The sequence below is a fragment of the Brachyhypopomus gauderio genome, chromosome 13 (genome assembly GCF_052324685.1).
Source record: "Brachyhypopomus gauderio isolate BG-103 chromosome 13, BGAUD_0.2, whole genome shotgun sequence".
Taxonomy (NCBI): domain Eukaryota; kingdom Metazoa; phylum Chordata; class Actinopteri; order Gymnotiformes; family Hypopomidae; genus Brachyhypopomus; species Brachyhypopomus gauderio.
The window spans coordinates 10,605,797-10,624,400 of record NC_135223.1 but is presented as its reverse complement, the minus strand read 5'-3'; the positions used below and the strand labels follow the sequence as shown (position 1 = coordinate 10,624,400).

The 18,604-nt window shown below is 45.5% G+C and overlaps 1 protein-coding gene across 1 annotated transcript; it reads right to left on the bottom strand.

Annotated features, from left to right (window-relative positions):
* Positions 1–847: 847 nt before the first annotated feature.
* On the bottom strand, positions 848–17,674 carry sntb1 (syntrophin, basic 1). Its single transcript, XM_076970798.1, has 7 exons — positions 16,796–17,674; positions 11,484–11,700; positions 8,586–8,793; positions 6,716–6,852; positions 6,004–6,200; positions 3,269–3,456; positions 848–2,185 (listed from the first exon to the last, which is right to left on the bottom strand). The coding sequence occupies exons 1-7, from the start codon at positions 17,295–17,297 to the stop codon at positions 2,093–2,095; spliced, it is 1,542 nt and encodes a 513-aa protein (XP_076826913.1). The 5' UTR covers positions 17,298–17,674; the 3' UTR covers positions 848–2,092.
* Positions 17,675–18,604: the final 930 nt, after the last annotated feature.

Here is an 18,604-nt window from a genome sequence, read left to right as displayed (position 1 = left end):
CGCTTCATTTTAGTAGCCGGAGTTGGAGTTTCACTCAAAACAGCAGCCAGCCTTGAAATTGGCCACACATGAGTGGTCTAATGAAGGACACAACCACTTTAACAACACTCCTGCTTGATATCCACCTTGGCTTAAATGACCTCATCTCTCCGCCTGCGTATTCAGTCCACAGTGTTGACGCGTGCACTATATACATCCTTACGTGAACCACGGAAGCATATCTTCTCTTCCACCAGCCCCTCAAGGGCTCATGTTGGTTTTAGGGTCATTTTAACATTTAATGCAAATGCCTCGCGAACATTAAAGTCCCAACAACAGCTAACATTTAAATTCCATTATTTAAAAATCCACTGGGCAAACCTGATTTATCAAGCTGTTGGCTTGCATATATAGTTTCATCTTTAAAAAAGTGGGCAGCATAACTTCTAGCACTTCCTCTATGGTATATTGTTTAAAGGCGTATTCTGTAGGCAATAAGTGGAAGTTACCTGTTTTTGTTTTTCTAGTATAGAATAAATCTTTACTGTTTCAAATCAATCCTGCTCCAAGGTCAGCCTTAGCGGCCACTTTCAACTTGAAATGACTGGGTCTCTCTATTGGCAGTACAACCGGGTACATTCCAGCCCCACAGAGGCCTATTGTTTCTGCCCAAGGCCTGTTGACCCCCCTGAGGGACGATGGGGAATCGTACCACACTGGCAACCTGAACTGCCCTCAAAGGCGGTGTGCAGCCCGCACTCTCTGGCTGAGGGAGCAATAACCCACGGTGCTGCAGCTGACCAGCAGGCTCTCGGTTTACATCAGACTACACGACATTACGCCAAGTATTTACTGTAGGCAGGAGAAACAACCTTCAATCTGCTTTTATTAAGTTCTCAGGTCCCATTTTGGAGGATATGTCTTCTTTGGAAGTGAACTGGGACTGCCTTGTGCATGTCTCTCAACATTTTGCTTGCTGTCTTTGCACATTCGGAGATACTCGGAGTGCATGTCACAGCCAGACTGTTCCCCTGCATAACAGTCCAATGTGAAATCAAATCATCCAATACGTTCCTAGGACTCTTCTACTCACGCCTGTAACGTGTAGGAACCTGTCTTGTCCTCAGGAATGTGGGAGTGACATTTTACAGATGGGACAAAAGCCATCATGCGTGGCTCCTCCCTAAAGTCATAACCACATTGCTGTAGGAATTCTGCTCACCTTGTACTAATTCTAATTGCTGGTGAACTCTGAACGTTTCCGAGTCTCCTAACATGTTGACATCGATGTCCTTCGTGTAAGCATGTTTTAAATAGCAATAGCTTTGGGTGATATATACCGTGCCTGAATTTCTGCAAAGGTTGGTGTGCAAGTCATTTATAAAGATGATTCTCAAGAATGCTGAAACCAATGTCATAGCGTTATGACTTTCGAATGGCTTGCTCAATATTAATATGAGAGCATGTGTGTGAATAGTGCTTGAACGGTGTGCAAGTGCTTCTGCGTGTTAGGGCAGGCAATCCCCGTTGTTTGTGAAAACTGCATTGACTTTCCCTAATGGAGTTTGTCTGTGTGTGTCTTCAATGACCATGATTCAGAACGACCTTGTTGAAAGTCTACCACAAGAAGCAGAGAACCAGACCTGAGCCTCAAAAACAAGGGAAACACTTCCACCATTACATTTTTATGTGAATTCATATGGTTTAAAACTAGCCTGTCTAACCAGTATTAGCTGCCAAGGTCATAAGACAATAATTACTAATTACAGACAGCTGTCATACAGTTAAGCCTCTTTTATCACGTTAGATTAAAGTTAACATTTAAGTTCATAATACTTTGCAGAATAGAACAGGCTTGGAAGCTAAGATTAGCTTTTCTTAAAGTTCCAATTATAAGTTAGTGTTCAGGTGGAGTTTGAGTTTAATCTAGCAAAATCATTTTATATGAATCTGATTTGTGTTTCACTGCAACATCTCTCAAATACAACCGCAGCAAAGAAAAGAAAAACTAATGATGGATATCCGGCTTTCCAGTCCTTCAGGTTTTCTCTTGTGTCCTGGCCCTGTCCTCTCTGTCCACTTGAGTCCTCATTTCAGAGTTGACTCGTTTACATCAGCCCATCAAGCCCAGTCTGGTGATCTTGGCTGAAAGGAAGGAGTGTACGATGAACACTATGGGCTTGGGGCAGGAGTGAAGGTCCAGCTGCTGTAAACAAAACAAGAGAAGCACAGGATCTCAAGGGAAGTCACGGCTGATGTGGCAGTGAAGATCTTTACACGCCTTTTTCCAAAACATTGTAGCAGGGATTTGAAGGTCAAGGAGCCCTAAACCCATTCGTGAAGATCTACTGCTCTGCAGAGTTTAGCACACATTTCTCCAAATCATGTGATTTAGTTAATCAAGCCATTTGAATTTTGAAACAATAACCCAGTCAAAATGTTCATCCTTTGTGCAAAACGGCTCCTGACTGGCCGGACAGCCTGTTTTATGTCTGATCAAAATGTGGTCTCGCAAAACAAACCAAATAGCTGTAATTGGATTTGGGTTAGTGTTTATATAGTTGAAACAAAACATTTGGTTTGCATGGATTTAAAACAACATAGCCAGTAAACCACTTATAAGAAAATTGGAAGGGGGGATTGCAGGTTGTGGAAAAAGTATACAATCCTGTTTTTTTGAATGGCTTCAAGAAAATCATCATAAAGTAGCTTATATTGTCAGTATTTATTCAGTTGTAATTCTACGCTGAAAGAGTGTGTCTGGGAAAAGGTACATGTGCTAAACATAAATTAAAAAAAGGCCCAGCAGTGTGGGTTTAACTTCATTAATTCCAAGCCGCAGCTCACTTAGTTATGGACACTAACTCCATGTTCTGTGTGATAATTACCCCCACATATGATGGTTACAGACGTGCTGTAAGAGGCATGAGAATAATCAATGTAACTCAGCCAGTGGTATTTTTCACGCAGGGAAATAAAATTTACAGGCCATTTAGAATGAGATAAACGCAAACTCTGTCCTACATCTTTGGGAAGTTGCTACACACAGAGGAGAACCACTGGTGTAAGGAACATGAATATGAATAGATGCTTTATAGAGAAGAATTTTAATTGGTATCTAGATAAACCTGGCTGTAGTAACTGTCCAATCACATGCTGCGATACCAGAACAGCTCTAATGAGAACCCTGTAGGCGCTATAAAACTGATTTCCAGAGCCAGAGCCATCACCACTGGTGTAAGGAATCCCTGGTCAGATCAAGCTGTTTAATAATTATAACTTTACTTACAATTTCACCCTCTTTGCCTCCAAAATCCAAATACAGCATTCGTATTCCGTCATCTGAGGACATTCGGAGTCTTTCAAAGGGGTAACTGAAGAGGGGCTGAACAGGAGAGCTCTCCCCCTCGGGCAGGACGGAGAAGCCCAACTCGTAGTGGATCACCAGCCTGCAGTCCTGTCCTCTATACAGGCAGCCTGAAACAGGGCCAGACCCACCATCATCATCAGAGAGATATTTCCCAAGAGCACCACAACCTAAACAATCTCTTTTTAAGAGGCTCTGAAGAAGACACTTTCTAGAACTGTACAGTAATTAGCACCATGATGCCTCTGGGAAACAGCATGCATATTTTACAAGGACCCACAGAAGCTACTCGAAACCCTAAAAGGTCATTCCAAGTATAATAAAGTGCGTGACAGGTACTAAAGGAATGTATGGTTCTGGTGGTTTGCCATCAAAACCACAACCTTACCCGAAGTGTCTCTCATTCTGTCGAGAGGGGTTTTGTAACGGCCTGCTACCTTGTCCAAGTCTTTATCTTAAGCCTCTTTAGGTAGTCCCAGAACACAGCGTATCCAGTATCACTGTTCCCAGGCCTCAAGGGCCTCCCTCTGCTCCCCGTCTCACGTCTCGTGTGCTGAAACCCAGCATTACCAGCTCTATTGTGTGGGTGCCAGGAAGCCACCTGCTCAGCCACCTCCACCCGCCCCTCATTCCGAAAACATTCCGAAAGGCTCGCCGACTGACTAATTGCGATGCTTCTGCGTCGGCTTTTCCGAGCGCGGGGCTTTGTGCGAACCTGAGGTTGTTCTCTCGCCCGGCTCTCCTCGCCGAACAGTCTCGCACGACAAATCAGAAGAATATTTCACCCTGCCTTCCTATCAGAGCGGGACTGTGAAAAGCTTTACTCGAATAACCAGTGGGTTGTGCTTCTGCACAAAAGAGGAAACTGCGAGTCTTCTAAAAGAGGACTCGGGGATCCTCTCACTTTCACCCGTCAGCCCTGTTTGATAATACTGTAACCTTATTCTCCATCTGAAAGGCTAACCGAAGCTTCCCCCACCACAGGGGATTCCCACACTCTTGCTTTCGTCCCAACACAAAGACCCTCCATTTAACCACAGCCACGAGCATCCTGGCACCCCCTCCCCTTCCACCACCCCTCCTAGCCCAAGACAGCCAGGTGGAGTAAAAAGCACACGTTTGGGTTATGTGCAGGTTATAGTAGATCATGTTGCTTTGTGTTCTTTCTTCATTGTCAGTTTTTGGGTACATATAAAAGGAGGGTGGGTAGTTATAAAGGGGTATCGTTAATATCATTAATATCACCCAAGCAAAAGTTATTATCCAAATTACACCATATATTAGACCTCACTTAAGCAGAACCTTACATGTTTAGTCTGTTCTCCTTGCTTATACACACGTATAATTCCTTTAGAAGCAAGGCAGAATTAATGTGAGCTATCGCTGTTTGTATTATGTTAACACAGTTTGCCATTTTAAAGTGATTCATGGTTTTACTGAATAACTAATACATGTTTAAAAACAGTCAACTAACCTATAATACAGCTGTGTGCAGAAATAAACTGTCACCCTTTGTGAAACCACTCCTTATATAACTATGTTTTGGAAAGGCAGGAGTTTTATTAATGGAAACAAAAATACTCTAATGATCAGATGATCGTAAAGTTGGGGAAATAAACCATTAAGGGTCTAAACCTTTTCTAAGCAAACAGAATTACAGGCCCCTTCGGCCTTGCATAAACGCTGCCCTTCTCCGTATCAAAACACAGGTAGTGGAATACAGCATTGGGTGCCAAATGGCCCTTTCCTATTAAACCCAAATATGGTGAGAGCTTCCAGACCCCATCTGCACCCTTAACCTCCTTCATGGTGTAAGAAAAATGGAGTGCCATCTGTTATACACTGTAGAGCAACTTTATCAGGTCTGTTTGGAAATGAAACATCTGTTGCCTTTTAGTTATTATACTTGAACATCTAATGATAATTAAATTGTACTGAATGCACTGATAGAAGATATGAACATGTCACAATGGGGTTTGGGCCAGGGCAGTTTTTGTATTTTTATTTCATTGGTACACTGTGTACTGAAGTTTATCTCCCCTGACTGGGTCATCCTCAAACATGTTATGCATTCTGGTTAATCTTAATTAAAGCACCTGCCTATAAAAGTTCTTCTGTCAGAAGGGCAGAAATATCTGTCCCTGTAAATAGCTGGAGAACCTGGTTAATCAGCAGGAACTGATGTCACTTTAACGCAATTGTATTTCATTAGTAAAGCCATTCTTTCCTAAACTAAAGAAAGAGAAGTCCTATTGTATCATGTGCTGAAGATCCTTCATGTTATATCAGTGGCAGCTCAGGACCTGCACGAGAACCAGTTTCCAGTGTTCTTTGGCATCTACCACTTGCTTTCCACTCAGAGACCACACAGGAATCCTAAATGAACACTTTCCCTTTAATGCTTTTGATGTGAATGACACAAAGTTATCCAATCCCTGAAGAGTGTTCAGTTCTGCAAAGAGGAGGCTGACTGGTCAAAAACCCTCATAATCTACGAACTCCTGGGGATTGCCGCAGCAATTCAAGCTGCTGATCTCAACCCAGAAAACCGCGAACATGTCATTAAGCAGCAATCGTAGATGCAACCAAACATTCTTTCATTCGTTCATTGACCTGATTCAAGGACCAGGATGGAGTACCATCACAGCCATACTCACTGGTAGTGACTTCTTTGATCATCTCGGCGGATGCGTGGCAGCCCGTGACGATGTGTCTGGTCCACAGGGACAGGTCCTTGCAGGTCTCGGCTCGGAACACGTGCGTCTCGATGCCCAACCTCGTACCTGTGCGCGTGACGAAGGAGAGCTCCCCGCCGGGCTGGGGCGAACCCCGATCAGGACCAGAGTGTACCAGCCTAAAGGCCCAATGAAAGTTGTGTTGAAAGAGGTCAAACTGTCATATGGACCTACAGGGACTGAGCAGATAAGCCAGTCCCATTTTCTTGAGGTTATCTTAGACCATGCAATGTCAACAAAATATTTCCGTGGACTCAGCCAATCAGAACTGCACTGTCAGTTGTACTCTGAGCACTGAAGTGTATTGTAGTTTACAAGCATTACAATGTCATCAAGTCTGACCCCCTTTGGTATTGCCACAGAGGCTTTGTGGTTGGGAAAGGCATTCGCACATATACACTGAAGGTTGACTTTCCCACAGGAGTATTCTCCATTCAGAGTTTTAAACTTAGACTACGTGTCCTGAAAAACTGGATTACTGAGAGGCAACATTAGCATTCTAATATGCTGGAATGCCCTGTGTGCAGCAGAGAAGTTGTGTGGTTTATGAGTATCACTGTCCGAAGTGTCTTCACACTGGCGTCTGGGCTGTGGCTGTAGGGGCTGAGGGTGTGAGGGGCTGTGGGTGGAATACCGTGTGGCCAGCAGGGGGTATGTGTGAGCAGGGCTGAACCAGCTCTCCTTCAGGCGTGTCATGCTGTCGTACAGCATCAGGTCCTTCTCCGTCACCACCACCACCACCGGCTTCCAGCGCGGCCGCTCATTCTCCGTCTGAAACGCACGCATTCGAAAACATGGACGCCAGACCCAAATGCCGTGGCTGCCAACCTCTCCCCACACGGAGCAGGCGGTGCACTTTTTCACATTATTCATCATACCAACATTTGGGCAATGTGAACAATATGAAACATGGAAGCTGTGTCATGAAGTCATTCATCTGAAATTGCTGCTTGATTACATTTATCACAGCAGCAGCGGTGTGGGGGAGGGGCCTGGTGAGGCCACACCCACAGGACGCAACCCTGAGCAAACTCAGCTGCTCACATTACAGTAGCAAAGTAAAGGCCCAGACTATCTGCCTTTTTTGCCGGTAATGGATATCTCAGGTCAATAAACACAGTGCTCGTCTAACAATCACACACATTAGACCTGGAGAGACGTTCACTGGTTTACAGCCAGACCAGATGAGTACAACTCCGTGCTATACGACTCAGCCTATTAGAATGATGGTGAGCCACAGAGCTGCCTGGTCTGGGAAGGAGATTCGCTCACATCCCCAGAAGTGACAGAGTGAGCTTGAGCTCCCAGCTCCTCAAATCTGTCTGCAGTTAAAAGGCAGCGCGCCGCGCTCAGAAGAAAACCCTCGCCACCGGGAATTGTGGAAAACAAGCAAGATTTAATGTGTGCTTCATGCATCTGATAGATGATCATAACCTGGTTTAACCTGGACCTCTCCAGTCCCTGCAAATCAGCGGGGAACTATTCACAAGGCTGCATGCCATGGACAAGCTAAAAAGGAGCGCTGGCACACACACACACACACACACACACACACACAGGCCTCTTGTTGTGAACCCCAGCCACGAAGCCTGAACGCTGTCTCGGGACCCTCAGCCCATCAGAGGTTTCCCTCTCTTTCTAATTATTCGATCGGCAAGCTGCTAATGAGACAGGAAGCTGGGGCGCTCGTTAGCGAGTGGCGAGAGGACAGACGGTTAGTCAGCCTGCCCAGAACGTCGCCACGGCCCTCAGCCCGGCGCTGGACGCCCCCGCCGGGCCTCTCTTAATGAGAGAGTGCTGAAAAGAGGAGTCCAAGATGGAGACGCCTGCACGGCCGTGCCCAGGAAGCTGATCGGGTGCCAACAGAGCCGGGCCCTGCCATCCTTACCTTTTGAAAGAACTTGAAAAGGTCTTATCTTTGCAGCCTAACAAGTCGTCCAGAACGGTGGAATACTGGGACGTGCAGCAGGGGCCTGTTTGTACAGTCTACACTGTGTAAACCACACTGTGTAATGCATAGATGTCTTAATGAAGTGAGGCATACCTATCTTTCAAGGAGCTCTTGGCAGCTTTACACAGCCCCAAAGTTTAAAAGTGACTGCAGAAGTTGTAAACCAACTCAAGGCTAGAATCAAGGCTGGAATACCTGGAATACCTCCAAATGGGCCCCAGCAGCTGGTTCTGTAGGCTATAAACTACTGTGGACCTGCTGTGAATGAGCCAAACTCTGCACATAATTACTTTAAGCCACTGGTACATCTGTATTCAGGGATGATGAAAAGAGTCCTCTGACTTCCAACAAGCACATTTGTACTAATTCTTGGTCTATCAGTCAGAATGGAGATAACATTTTTGACTGACGCGCAGAAAATCACACAAAGAAAACGACCAGCACATCGAGGTCCGTGTGTGGTTAACAGAGCGTGTAACCCCCCCCCCCCACCCATCATCCCCCACTCCACCCGTCCCTCCCCCGTTCTTAACCACTCGGGGGCACTACTGACCTTCTCTGCCAGCCAGCCAAGGTGGCGAATCTCGCGGCCCCCGCCGGTGCCGTTCCTGGCCACATGCTCCCGGAGCTCGGAGACGGCCCTGCTGGCGAGGTGGTTGGTGGCGGACCGCGTGGCCTCGAACCAGGCGTGGGCGGTGGCCGGGTCCGAGCAGCGCAGGACCAGAGTGTGTTTCCCGTCGGGCGAGTGCACCTCCAGCTGCCTGCGAGACAGAGCGCAGGTCAAGGCCGGCCGCCGCTCGCAGTCCGTGCAACCGCTGAACTGTGAAACCGGTAAACCGTGTTGCCTGGGGAACGAGGCCGGTTTTCCCAGGTCAGCGGAAGTTGTTGTTTGTTTAAGAGAAAATAATAAATATTGTAGTTTCACACAGCCAGCAACTTGTACATGTCGTATTCCATCTTGTTTCCTGTAACTACCGCATCATGTTGAAGACTCAGCAAAGTGGCTCACGTCTGTGTGTTTTTCAGAACTGTGGAAGAACTCCACAGTATTACCTTAGGTTTCAGTTATGCTTCAATCGTAATGGCCCCAGTAAATCTAGCTGGTCTCACTGTGCTTATAGTGATCCACACCTCACTCATACATCATCCTCTTTTGTAGCCTTAACCATAGCAATCCACAATATCATTTCCAGGTGCTTCCTGCTGCTAAAAATAGCTCTACTTATTATGATAGAGTTTGAGGTGGGGGTGGTGAGCTGGCAGAATCCAGATGGAGCCGAGTGGAGTATTTGCGTTTGTCCGAGGGAGAAAGGCTCTTGGAGCAGTACTCGAGAAGAGTTCTCCCCCGGTACAACCACAGCACGGGAAATCTCATAGCCACCGGGGACGTCTGAGCCATGTTTAGAAAGCACAGCAGCCTTTTTTAAATGCTTTTTGTGGTCACAGGAGAGGCTGTAACTGCAGTTTCCTAAACTCTCATTCAAGGAGTGTAAAAAGAAGTCTTGTCAAACTTTGACAAACCCAAAACATTTAGTAGCCAAGTCCCTCCACAGCCCAAGAATATCCTTTTGCAGTAAAAGTAATAACCAAACACAGACACACGCCATATCTGCATACCTGGATGAATGTGCTCCGTTAAGCGGTTACATGTGCGTCAGACACAGCTGGAGTTTCGGTCGGTCATTGTCAGAAGTGGACTGAGAGTGGCCTGCTACCCAACCACACGCATCAGTGGTGGTGTGGTTGCAAACGCACTAAAAGGACTGGAGATCGACTCACCCAGACTATGCATGTCAACACACCTCCACCTTGTTTCTGCCTCTGTTCTTAAGTGAAGTGGGTGGTGCACGTACAGTGAGAGAAATCAGACGATTTTTCCAATTCGTTCTCGAAAACTCAGACATCACAGCGAGCAGCACTGAAAATAACTATTCTTAGTCTGGATCCTAACGAGACTGGTGGGCGAAGCTAAGAAGAGTGACAGACGCGTGGCTGGGAGCATCAGGTCGGTGATGAGGCGGTCAGAGGAAGAGCAGGTCCCATCCCTCTTTCCACACCCATTCATCGTTTCCTGCACCAGCTGTCTAAATTTCCGCCTGCTGCTGTCGGCTTCCTAGCACATGGGGGTGTAGCGCATGCTGGTGCCCATGTTCACGCTAGATTTATTCCAGCGGTAGAACTGTGCAGCAATACCCATGTAGTATACCCACGAGGGGGGGGGGTCTTATCTGTGTCAGAACCTGCCCCACCTGGACGCTGATGAATGGATCATCAGCAGCAGGACTTAACGAAATAAGTATACACTGAAAATAAAATAGGATAGGAGGATGGGTGTCAGTGACCTTGTTGACAATGGGGGGGGGGGGGGGGGGGGGGGGTCAGTAACTCTGCTCCAGGGCAGGAAAAAAGTATCACTGACTGTTGAACACAGCCTGGATATGTGGACAAATGACCTGAACACTGAAGTGCACCGGGGAGGCTAGAAAGTTGAATACTAATGTGGCAGACTGCTCGAGAACTACAGCGTGACAGTTTCCAGCGTGAGCCCACAAGAGGCAGAAATGCTGTTTTAACAGAGGGAGATTAAAATGTTTTCAACCAACTTGGCCATGGAACATTACTTCCTCACAGACTTCCTGTGCATGTTCTGGTTAATCTGACAAACCACCATACTCATTTTTCAAACTACCACACTACACAGACATAATAGCACGGTAGCGGTAAACTAGCTATGTGGAAAGTCAGAGAACGACAGAGAAAACAAAAAGAACCATGTTGAGCCTCTTTCGGTCTCTCTGCTATCCAGATGTATTATGTTTAAATCAGTCACCGTCAACACAGTGTGGTTTAGCATACGACTATTAGCACCTCCTTTTTATATAATATCTGATGCAGTACTCAAGAGACAGGAGCTTATGATACATTTTTATATAGATATATTTTTCATAGAAACCAGCCATTTTACAATCTTAAAACACTGGGTGTCTATGAAATCCCTGTTAATGTGGGCTCTTCATAAGCACTGGTATGAAAAGGGTTAACACACTACAACCTCCATTAATGTCAGTCACATTTAAAGGTGGAGAAAAGATAAGACCAAGTGTTATGTACAGTGCATTAGTTGGGCTCTGTGTGTGGATTGTGACCATAAAGTCACCTTCCTAGTAATTTCCCCTCTACAGTTAATATTTACACTGCAACACAAAGGAGACAGAGATAATCATCATATAATCATTGTTAATCCACCCTTATTGAGAAATGTAAAAGATACATTTTCAGATGAAACCCCCAAAGGATAAATCTTAAAAATCAGGAAAACCTTTTCATACGAGTTGCAGAACATTTTGAACTGAATTCAAATAATCTCAATTTTCAACTCTTCAGACACATGAACTTTAGTACATGGAAGACCTGTGAACTCGGCTGTCACACTTCAGAATGAGTATTTCACCTGTTTTCTGGATCAGGGGTTGTCATAGCCCGGGTGACGTAGCACATTTTAAGAGGGATATATCTGCGGTCACCCTGCAGGGACAGTGATGGGGGGCTGGAGACTTCACAGGCTGGGCTGCCCAGGCGAGGGGATTCTGGGGGCGGGGTCTCCCATCCGATCTCAGCCACCGGAGAGCCCTTCTTCACATATGGAGTAGCTTCTCTCATGTACTTCACTGTAACACGAGCACAAAGGTTTTGTGGTTAGGAAACATCAATTCACTTTAGTGAACTTGAAAGTCGGAAATTGCCATGCACTGTTTGGTTTTTTTTTTTGTTGTTGTTTTTTTTTTTTACAACTGCCACAGGAACCAAAGTGAAACATATTTCCACTTAAAATGTGAAATCACATTGTTCGCAAATGGCCATATCTGTGTTTTTATCAGCTGGTCTGAGAAGTGTATTCTGGTAGGCCAGTAAAACAAGGCATTAGACCCCTTCAGGTGAAGACCCAAATAAGTTTTCTGTTCAGGATTATTTATTACTGACATGAATCTCAGACAGGCCAGACACTGAGGGCCAATTATTCCAATTTCACATGACAGCTTAATTTGGAGAGTGGTGGCCTCGGTATCTGAACACTCAGACCAACAGCAGTCACTATAGGCATTTAGTGAGGACTTGTGAAGAAAGTTCATCTCCTCGGGAACAGCAGTAACACGAGCACACAAGGTTAAACAATCCATTTAGCACCTTGGCCTGCTAAAATCCTTTAGCATGAAGCAACTGTCACACATCCACTGACAAACACATCCACTGAAACACATACACTGACTGAAACACGCCCACTGACTGAAACACGCCCACTCCATGTAACAATTTCTCGTGTGTTAAACGTGGTTATGTAATCTCAACCTTGATTTGGAAACAAGGTTTTCAACACCAACTGACTGTATTTTAACATAAAAAAAAGAAAGGTGTTCTTTAAGAGAAAGAAAAGCTTCCTTTGTGATACAAGTGGTAAGAATTACGGAAAAAGTAAGGCCAGGGCCAGATGTCTGATTAGTCATTTAAACATTTACATGTGTTGCAGTCCAAAATGGCCCCGTCTGTTAGTGCTTCACACCGCAGAGACGGCTGGCGTGTGGCGTCCTCACACTACTGGTCTGCGGTCTCAACACGCGTGTTCTACATGCAGAAGCCTGATTTGAAAATCAACAAGATGTTTGTTAACCTCTGCCATCTCCAACATATGGGACTTGGTGACACATGAGCCATGCAACATTGTAAATTCGGGTCTCCGCAGCTGAGAAGCCGAGGAAAGCTGCTATAGGCTGGTACAGTTGAGCCCAGCCGGCCTCCTCCGTGACTCATCACCCATGGATGAAGGACTGTGCTTCATTTAGCCAGTCTGGGGGTTTTTCCACCTTGATTTCCTCCGTTATATATTCAGCAAGTTAATACGAGTTACTCCCACGGTAACAGCCACTGTTGCAATTAAATATACATAATGCCAAACAGAGAAACAAGCCCAGTCTGACCTGGTCTGATAACCGCAATATCAATAGTGTTCAGTCATAATGCATCTTGACCGAAAGCAATGCTAGTTTACCTAGCAAACCAACTCATAAACAGCAAAACACACACACACACAAGCTGCTGTATGTTTTGTGAGACCAGCTGCAGACAGGCCAAGGAGACGATACACGCCTGACACTGCAAGCTAACGATAACCAGAAGTGGTTTCCTCAAATAACCTTTATACTTCCCCTAAAAACAGAGGTGTGTCCCCTGAGCTTTGCCCCCCCACCCCCCACCAAAGTTTCGTCATAGAAGCGCTACCCTTCAAAGCCTAGATTAAAGAAGCCCGACTCACGAGAGCAGGATCAAACAGGCGTTTCAGAGTAAGACTGACGACACATCTGTGAGCTATTATAAAGCAGTCTGCCATGGTACGCCAGAGCAGTCAATGGGTTTCATATCTGTCTCCATTAACGCCAATAAGGCCACAAGAACATGAAGGCCTAATACATTCTCTGCACTGGAACAATGTGGACTCGTATATGTACGTAGGTGCGTTTCTCTGCTGTGTGAGTTTTGTGCAGGCCCACCGAGGCCTAGCCATGGTTATCTGCAGCACAGGGTGACAATCACACGTTGCACCGCCAAGCATAAAATCTCACCTCTGCTGCAACGCTCACAGCGGGTTTCTGCCTGTGGGCCGCTTTATAGACTGTAAACAAACAAGCATAAATCCCTCGGTGTGACATTAATGAGAAGACATTCGTGTAGCGGTAAGATGAGCTGGGAGTCGTTTGCTGGTGGAGTGATCCTGGCCCTGCGTATAGCCGCCTCAGTGTTAGTAAAAACAACTGCGCACGAAATGGTGCCAAGACCCGTTCACAGCTCCATCACCAAACCTCCGCCAGGTGACGGAGAGACGTTGCTGCGTATGTTTCATGACTACCGTTACCTTCCCCGAGGACAATTTTCAAGTGGCAATGTGAACAAATGCTAAACAATTGTAATTTAGGAGAAACCAGATATTCTTGTCTGATGTATTCTTTGTAAAAGCCAGATTTTACAAAGAACCATGACACACTGCTTCACAGGTACGTTTTCCTTTCCAGTCTATACTTGTTTCAGGGACACTGCATGTGCATGACACCTCAAAGGAAGTGTTGTAGACGAAGATGAGATGTTCTTCACCCGTCAGCTGGGTGACTCTCATATGCTGCCGTCTCTCTGATCGCATGAGTCAGATGTGCATCTTCTGACATCCATGACCCGTGTGGGTTCTGCTGCACCATGAACCATCCCTAGGAAGCGCTGTAAGTGGCATCGGCAGTAACGTTGCCCTGTGGTTCATGGTCTGTTCGTCCTCACTTTGTTCACACCTCAAGCCTCATCTCCGTATTCCTCATATCTTCTTTCACGTATCCCTTCCTCCGCTACTTGCAGAAATCAGGAGCTGTATTACCTGATGAATTTTTTTTTCCACATCTACCTAAAAGGACTTTGATGTACACAGATGCAGCCAGCACTGCCATATCTGATTGGTGCAGGCAACAATCACATAGAGTGAAACACGCAAGAGCCAAGCTGGCCTGCTTCATCTCTCCAGCTTCATCCCTCCACGATTGTTGTCAGTACGTCACACTTGCAGCACTATTATCACTACAGAACGTGGGCCAGGAGCTCCAGAGCGTTTCATCATCTTTATTTCATTGTTGAGGCCTCTACGGAATGTTTTTCACTTCATGCTGGAACTAAATGTTTACTTAAAACAGCCAACAGCCCTTGCCTAAGGCATATCTACAGGTCCAGATGCTCCAATCCAATTTCTTTAAAAGAATCCCTGGACTATGGTACTACTAATGTCTGGGTAATTATTTCTGGGACAATAGACAGTATTGTAAAAGTCTCTGTGCTTGAGCACTCACCCAATCCATCAGCCTGAAACATCAGCTGTAGTCATAACCAGCATTTTACGTTCTGTTCTTTACTGGTCAGGGACTTTATACTGTATTTGATTAATGCAGAACGGGAGGCTTTTGTTTGCGCAAGTTCAAATAAAAAGGCACCCAATAAGCTCCAAGTGGAAAATTGTAGATATCTACCATTTGGATACAGAGTATTGCAAAGACACAAAATACACCGTGTGTGAGCTTTAGCTGCAGACGGGATGTTCCTCTGCTGTGCTGACAAGCAGATCTCCCCAAAGTCCAGTCTGCTGAGTTTCTAATCTTGCCACATATCAGGACTTGGATGTCCAGTTCCAAGTTTTAATTGTGCACCTGAGGACTAAGACAATTAAGACACACATTTGCAGCGCTAATATTTGTGTAAGGAGCATCAAAGGCAAATCAACTAGAGTTATGCCTGTGGCATAGATCCTAGTGAAACAGGGCCAGCAAAATACCCATTATGTGTGGTGATCCAAACTAAAAAGGCGTGCAAACATTACTGACAGGAAAAAAATGAATTATTTATTTCGCCCATATTTGTGCCTGCAAAGCAGAACAGTCTAAGACATTTTCCAACTTCAAGTTAAACAATAAACCAGCAAAAAGCTGAATGTATATTGGACCAAACAGGAAAACAGTTCTTATATGACCTGATCCGATATGACCAAGCCGTCAACATATTTCTCGAGAAGCATATCAAGGCGATATATGGTGATATGACCAGAACTGCAGAATTTAGGTCAAGTCTTTACGTGCTTGGGGTATGTCATCACCTGTACATCTCACTGTAGGGACTAAATCAAAGGTCGATCTGGAATCAGGCAGAAGAGCTCAAAGCATGTGATCATCAGACTGTGGCTACACAATAAGCAGGACACATCTGTGTTTGCTGAACCACAAGAGAAAGAGCAGGTGTGGAACTGTTTTCTGAACCCTACCGCATAGCTTAAGGCCAGCGGAGGTCAAACTAGAACAATACAGCAGGATGACTGACGACATGGAAACTACCCATTTCTTCCCATTATTTGCAATGAATGTTTAAAAAATGGCTTTCTGTCCAATCCTATGTAACCATGTATAAGAATAAAGTTTCAGAGAGTGTGAAAGATTAAATGCAGCTTCAAATCAATGATCTCATAGAAGTCGTGTGGAGCCATTTTCAGGCCACAGAAGCCACAGACTACTCCAAACCCAGCCCAGCCTCTCAAGTAGGTTCACTAGCAAGAGTTACACTTCATTTACTTTTACTCTAACGAGAGTACAGGGAGCCACAGTATAAGGGTTACAGTTCAATCGATGCCGTTTTAAAGCTGTGGCTGAAATGACATCCTAATTGCCCCAAGGGCTCATAACCCATAGCAAAACGTGCACCTACAAACGTGCCGATTTTGTCACGTTATCATGCACTTTCTCAACTATAATCAGATGGAAGCAGGATATTAGGCTTCTGGTATGTGCTCAAGAGGTCACTGACACCCAACACTGTGAATGTGTGCAACACAGTTCAACACACCCGATACTGGAGGGATTTTACCTGTAATGTCGCAACACTTCACTCGGTCTGCATTGCACTGGCGCAGTTCTGTGCGTTGTGAAATGTGCAGTGAACAAGACAGAGTTAAAGGAAGCACTACATGGTTCGCCCAAAGGATTTTTAATCATCAGGAAACAGCGTTTAACACAGCTACGGAATACCAATACCCTCATCATGTTGATTGACGTTCTTGTATTGTTTATCAAAATTGTGTGGGTTATTGGTAGTATTGGTAGCGTTGCACATCTTCACACGGAATTCTGGAGAACAAAAGAACCCTCAAAGAACCCTAATCAGAAGTCTTCACTTCTTTACACTGTACCTTCTTACCTTCGAGCGTCACCTCCCTCCCAGCTCGCTTCAGCCCCTGAACCGCCTCGTCGTGCGTGGCGTCCCGAAGGTTTACTCCGTTTACGGACAATATCGCGTCTCCCACGTAAAGTGCCTGCGTTTGATCGGCAGCAAGACCTTTAAAGATCTTACTTATGAGTATCGGCATCTTGTTCTCTTTCCCCCCTTTGATGCTGATACCCAGTCCCCCGACGTCTTGCTTCACAACTTTGACACATCTTTTCCTGTTAGCGATCGCCTCAGGCACTTGCTCCGGTAAATCCGTGAGATCTGTCCTGTCGGTGGGTTCAGTGTGACCGGCGCCGGTTCCGTTAGACCCGTTGGTAATGCCGTTCAGGTTCTGTCCCGTGTCCTCGCAGCTCAGCGTGAGGGACTCCTCGTTTAAGTTCGCCAACACTTTGTGCCACTGGTCTCGCACCAGGACCTCCAAAAAGCCACTTTTCTGTATTCGGTGACTAGAAAGTGCCGAGGCTACAGCCATTTCAGAACCATTCTCATAACGCCATGTGATTCCACACACTCTGGACTTTGAGCCCGAAGTTAGGAGCGCTTTGCAAAAACTTCAGCTCGCTTCAGATTCATGGTTTCTCCGCGCTAACGCACCATATCCTTTTAGGGTGGAGCGACTTCATGGGATGTCCTATCGGTACGAGCAAACTGTGTGTGTCCGCTAAGGTGTGATAACAGAACCTACAGCACAGATCCAGTACCTACAGCACACATCCAGCGGTTCTCCGCTGACGAAAGATGCGTCCGATAGTTTAAAGCCGCAGGCGGTGGATATTACCATGATGCAGAAATGTCAACCGTAATTGTTCTAAAACACGTAAGCGATGTAATAATGTTAACTAGGTGGAGGAAACAATTCACGTAATCCCTCCTTTCTCTTATACTTTAAGTATGAAACAAACAATATTTAGTTTTACCAGCTGTAGCTTTAACTGCATTCACCTTTACGCACTCTCTCAGTGGGTTTAAATATATGGTCTGTAAACGCGTCTGTATAACAATAAACTACTGCAGTATGTAAGGTGATATGTATTGATAATGTAGCTAGTATTGTGTCAGCACTTGAAAGTTACACAGATTCAATAGTGTGCTGATAAACAGCCACACGCGACAGTTACTTCCTCCTAAACGGCTGGACGTACACAGCGGGTTTGTAGTTTTTTAGTGCCATCTAGTGTGTCAGTTATTGCAGAAGGACGCGCGCGCTCTTCTTTGCACGTGGAGAAGTACAGAACCGCCACTATTTCCTGCACCAATGCAACAAGGCGTCGTTTCCCTTCCATATTTGCTTAGAAACACAGGCAACGCTGATCATCGTCATTCGGTTAATAGCCTTCAAGAGACACAAATAAGGTGGTGTGTGGATTTAACTAACGTAGTACAATATGTGTTTTTTAGTGGTATTATTCATGACTGTAGAATGAGGTAAATTATTTTGGAACTTGATGTAGAACAGTCTTCAGAGCAGATATGTTGCACCTCACCAGCCTCACAAACACCGAGCATGTGGATTATACGAGATGATCACTGAGGGTAGTGCTTAGTTAGTACTAGAAGGCTATACAGCTACTTTTGTATATCTGCATGCACCTCCACCTTCTACAGGGGCACGATGAACTACCAACACCTCTGACCAGCAGCGCTGCATCTACTGGCCTCCCAGGATTGTGAATGATCTCTCCTGTCCTTCTCCAGCAAGTGGTATCAGAGCATCCATACCATTTCTGCCAGACTCCCCCGACGGCTTCTTCCAGGAGTCAGTCAGACTCCTTAACGCAC

Excerpts from the sequence above, each read along its gene's own strand:
- sntb1 (XM_076970798.1), bottom strand. The coding sequence starts at position 17,297 with ATGGCTGTAGCCTCGGCACTTTCTAGTCACCGAATACAGAAAAGTGGC. Across the intron at positions 6,853-8,585 it reads TTGGCTGGCTGGCAGAGAAG|ACGGAGAATGAGCGGCCGCG; the intron begins GTCAGTAGTGCC and ends CGTGCGTTTCAG. Across the intron at positions 3,457-6,003 it reads GATCAAAGAAGTCACTACCA|GCTGCCTGTATAGAGGACAG; the intron begins GTGAGTATGGCT and ends GCCCTGTTTCAG.